This window comes from Protobothrops mucrosquamatus, unplaced genomic scaffold (assembly GCF_001527695.2).
Source record: "Protobothrops mucrosquamatus isolate PMUCROS unplaced genomic scaffold, P.Mucros_1.0 scaffold1884, whole genome shotgun sequence".
NCBI lineage: Eukaryota > Metazoa > Chordata > Lepidosauria > Squamata > Viperidae > Protobothrops > Protobothrops mucrosquamatus.
In genome coordinates, this window is record NW_015388010.1 from 186667 (window position 1) to 191656 (window position 4990).

General features: G+C 44.7%; 1 protein-coding gene across 1 annotated transcript in view; it reads left to right on the plus strand.

Moving 5' to 3' along the window:
• The window catches only part of LOC107294265 (lipase member M-like), a 67483-nt gene extending 64454 nt beyond the window's left edge, over positions 1 to 3029 (plus strand). Inside the window, exons 7-8 of the mRNA XM_029285581.1 lie at positions 1839 to 1904; positions 2796 to 3029. Coding sequence (XP_029141414.1) covers positions 1839 to 1904; positions 2796 to 3029 — 300 coding nt within the window. The remainder of the gene's footprint in view (positions 1 to 1838; positions 1905 to 2795) is intronic.
• Positions 3030 to 4990: the final 1961 nt, after the last annotated feature.

The window sequence follows — 4990 nt, forward strand, 5'->3', positions numbered from 1 at the left end:
ACATCTAGGGGGCCTGCAAAATTCTTGTACTGTACATTAAGGGTGGCCTCCCCCTTAACGCACACTTTAGAATTTTGGAAATCCGTAAGGATTACATTAGAGGGCCTTAGGGAAACTTTCTGGCCACTGCTGCTGCAGACTTTGTGAAATGTATTGAGGGAAATTATGGATAGGGCAGACCCTGTGTCAAGTTCCATTGCTAATGGAATTCCCTGCAATTTCACTTTAAGTGTTAGTTTCTTTTTAAGGGGTTTGTGTGTGCCTATTCTTAAAATGTTCCGGCGTGTTGCACAGAACCCCACCCTGTTTTGGCTGGGCACCCTGGTACCTTTCAGATTCAATTCTTCCTTCGGTTGTACCTTCTGTTGACCCAGGCAGGCCACAGCGATGTGGTCCTTCTTCCCGCACGCACGGCAAATGGCGGAACGGAACTGGCATTCAGCTCGCTTGTGGCGTCCACCGCATCCAAGGCAACGAAGCTCAGCTGGGCCCTTGTCCTGACGATCCTTGGACTTTCTTCCAGTAGCTTGGTAAAGCTTATCCACCTCTTCTTCAGGATCTTCATCCGACTCCTCACGCATGTCTTCCTTGTGAATAGTGGCGGTCTCAGGAGCGTTTCTCTTGGGCCGCATGTTCTTGACCGCCCCACCGGCAGCTTCTTCAGCCGAAACCTCTCGCAGAGCATCTTGGAAGGAAACATCTTCCCTGGCGAACAGTCTCTGCTGCAATTCTGTGTTTCTCAGCCCGCATACAAAACGATCGCGAAGTCTTTCTTCTAAGTCCTTGAAGTCGCACAGTTTAGCTGCTCTTCTCAAGGCCGCAACGTAGTCTTTTGCTGATTCTCCGACTCGCTGATCTCTCTGTTGAAATGTGTGCCTCCAAGCCATGACTGATTGCTTGGGCTGGAAGTGTTCCTTTAAGGTTTTCTTGAGGTCGGAGTACGCTACCGTTTCCAGCGAGACTGGGGAGATTAAACTCTCGGCGATCTCAAAGGCATCTTGCCCACAAACGCACAACAATGTGGCAGCCTTTAAGCCTTCCTCTTGAATCTGGTTGATGCGAAAATACGTCTCGACTCTTGCCACGTAAGATTCCCACCTCTCGGGGTGAGAGACGTCGAAAGCCTCTAATTGCCCAACCTTCTCCATGGTCGATGATCAAGATTCCTTCTTCTTCAGTCGCACGCACCCTCCAGCGATTTCGTACTGGCAAGATAACGCTGACCACCACGCCGTTTCTTTCCCGGACTTCTTTGGGTGAGTCTTCTAGCTTTTCTTAGCTGTAGAGACTGGATCCCACCTTCGTCGCCAGTGTTAAGTCCTGGGAATAATGGCACTTGAGACGATTCATCTTCAACAAGTCTTTATTGTTTGCTCCACTCTCGAACAACCAGAGCAGAGGCACGCAGGCCTCTATTTATATCCTCTGATCCCCGGGCAAGTTCAACCAATCATGAGGCGGGCTTTTCCTGCCTTGCGCATGCGCACAAGGCCGGCGCCGCTCAGTCTGGTCCCGGGCAGCTTCTGCAAATGCCCAGGACTCTTGCAACGTCCCGAGCCTGCATCTTGCAGGCTCAGGACACAACAAGTAGTGTGGGCTTTTTTTATTAGGGAACTTAAAATTCCAATCTATCCAAAAACACCAGGTTAGGAAAGTTATTTTGTTCCAGAATTACTTCCCCCCCCTTCTAGTCTGTGTAGCTTTGTTCTAACTTATTCTAAAGGATTATATAAATAGTTTTAATGGGAAGCTTTAGAAAATTGCATCATTTTTTTAAAATAAAAATAAAAATAATTTACAAAAGTGGTTTTTGTGGTTTTTTCTGTTGTCTTTTTCAGGTTTATGAAACTGGGCAGTTTAAAGAATTTGATTATGGTTCTAAGAATATGGAAAAATACAATCAGGTAGACGAAGATTTTTTTTTTTAAATGAAAGCTATATTGCAGATAAATAAAAATGAAAATAAAGCGGATACAAAGTTGTATTTTTTTTTTTTACATAATACCATTATATTTAACACATCATCCTGGATTCATCTGAATTTTATTTTGATTAAAGGCAGGAGTGTCCATCTTTGTATCAATGAAATGCTGTTCTATCAAGTATAAGCAATATCTACTCAGACATAGGTCTCAGGAAATTAAAAAAAGAATGTCTAATCCTATAGTAGTTCTTGCACATTTGACTGAGACCAGTGACAGTACTTCTAGTCAGTGGTGGGATTCAGCCAGTTCATACCACTTCAGCAGAACCGGTAGCTAATTTTTTGTTACCCAGGCCCAAAATGGCATCTGGAAGTGGCATCCACACAGAGAACTGTTTGTTTACATATTTGAATCCCATCACTGCTTCTAGTGTACAAGGTACTGAGTCTCTCTTAAATTACATGAAAAGTTATTTTAGGACCAATTAGCAGGAATTAATTAAGAGAATTAGAGATAATGAGTTGAAGCTTACTGTGCTAATAATATTAAAAGGATTATTTTCAGATTTTTATGGGGTTATGGTTGAATAGGGTGGAGGTAGAAAGGCATGTAGGTAGATTGCTCAAAAATAGAAGATCTATTATGATATGGAATAGTGATAACCACATAGCATGAGATGGATAACAAAAGTGCAGTATATTAATAACCATCCCAAAAGATAAGTCAGTGTCCTTAGAGCTATCCTAAGGCTAGACTCTGGGAAGTAGGAAAGCTAAATGATTCAAAACACCAGGTTACATACAACAATATTACAATACTAGCAATATTTAGTTGTAATGAGATTTAATAAAATTTTTATCTTCTCTTTAGATGAGCCCTGCCTTTTATGATATAAGAAGCATGAATATCCCAACCATCATGTGGGGTGGTGAAAAAGATAAAATTTCTACACTAAAGGATACCGAACTACTTCTCCCTCTTCTTAGTAATCTGATCTCCTACAAAATAATTCCTCATTGGAAGCATTACGATTATCTTTTTGGGCTTGATGCACGTCAAAAATTATATGATGAGCTTGTTGACATAATTCAGAATTTCCCATAACCTGGGGATCATCTAATAAGTCAGCAGCAAACATGGCACTCCAAAACATTTCTTTAACAGACAAAATGCATGCTTCACTAAAGCAGAATTGTCTAATTCTTTTATTTGATTATTTTTTAAAAAGATACCTTTTAGAAAAGTTAATGTAAATGCCTTGAAACAATGCAACCTGGGGATTCTAAACTTTGGGAAGACCCACAGGGTAAAGTGTAATAAGAGAAAGATGATGCCAAACTGTAAGAGCTGTATTGTGTCCTGAGCCTGCAAGAGCTGAAAGCAGGCTCAGAATTGTTGCAAATGGTCCCGGGCAATCCCAAAAGCTGCCCGGGACCAGACAGAGTGGCGCCAGCCTTATGCGCATGCGCAAGGCGCGAAAAGGATCAATTCCTATTGGTTCACACTGTCCGGGTTTCAGGCACTATAAAAGGCCTCCATGCCTTTTGCTGTTTGCTTGGTTGTAGGAGTGTGTAATAAAGAGTTTGTTGCTTTCACCATGTGTCTGCGTCAATTGCTAGTGAACCGAAAACACAACACTGGCAACGAAGGTGGGATCCCTGCAAGCAAGAAAAAGATTTAGGACTCAGCAAGGAAGTCCTGGCAATCAGGAAGACGGCGTTCTGCATTTGCGACTTAGCCTGCCAGGACAGCGTCGCTGGAGGTGAGCTCGGCGAAAGGACCCTTTCCCAAACATCAGCTTGCAGGGAGGCAATTAGTGAAGGTCGTAAAGTTTACGAGTTCGAAGATCGGCCGCTTGACTGATTTTGATGTCTCCCACCCAGAGAAATGGAATTCCTACATAGCACGAGTGGAGAATTACTTTAGAATAAATCAGATAAGAGAAGACGGCCTGAAGGCAGCAACACTTCTGTGTGCCTGTGGACAGGAAGCTTTTGACATCGCGGAAAATCTGGTGGCCCCTGCACTTCTGGAGTCAGTAACATACGCTGACTTGAAGAAGATGTTGAAGGAACACTTCCAGCCGAAATTATCTGTCATCGCTTGAAGGGACGCGTTCGAGCAGAGAGACCAGAGGCCGGGTGAATCTGCTGCGGACTTTATTGCTGCCTTAAGACAAGCGGCCAGGCCTTGTGAGTTCAAGGATCTGGAAGAAAGGCTGCACAATCACTTCGTGTGTGGCTTAAGAAGCAGAGACCTCCAACAAAAGATCTTTGCAAAAGAAGAGGTCTCGTTCCAAGACTCGTTAAGAGAGGTGGCAGCTGAAGAAGCAGCAGGCGGTGCTGTGAAGGCTTTGCGGCTCGCCAGAAATCCTCCAGCCACAGCTACCGTCCATCAAGAGGATGCTCGAGAAGAATCGGAAGCGGATCCTGAAGAGGAGGTAGACAGACTTCACCAGCCAGCTGAGAGGAGGCCGAAGGGGCATCCGGACAAGGCCCCAGCATCTCTTCAGTGCTTCGGGTGCGGAGGACGCCACAAGCAAGCTGACTGCAGGTTTCGCTCCGCCATTGCCTCCATCTGTTTGGGTCGCCAGAAGGTCCAACCTCAGGAAGAATTGCTTCAGAAAGGTACCAGGGTCCCCAGCCAATACAGGGTGGGTTTCTACGCATTGCGCAGGAGTGTTCTGAGGACAGGGACACACAAGCCCCTTAAGAAAAAACTTTGCATTGACGTGAAGTTGCAAGGGGTTCCCTTATTGATGGAGTTGGACACAGGGTCCGCTCTATCAATCATTTCACTTGACACATTCAAGAGGATTTGTAGCAATAGTGGCTGTTGAGTTAAACTCAGGCCATTGAATCTAATACTCACTGATTTTCAAAATTCCAAAGTCAGTGTAAAAGGGGAGGCCACGCTCAAGGTGCAGCGTAAGGATTTTGAAGGTTTCCTAGATGTGGTGGTTGTTGGGGGTGAACGCACGAGTCTTATTGGACTCGATTGGTACGAGGCCCTGGGAATCCAAGTGACTGGGCTGCACAACTTGCAAATGTTGGGCCTTGCAGAAG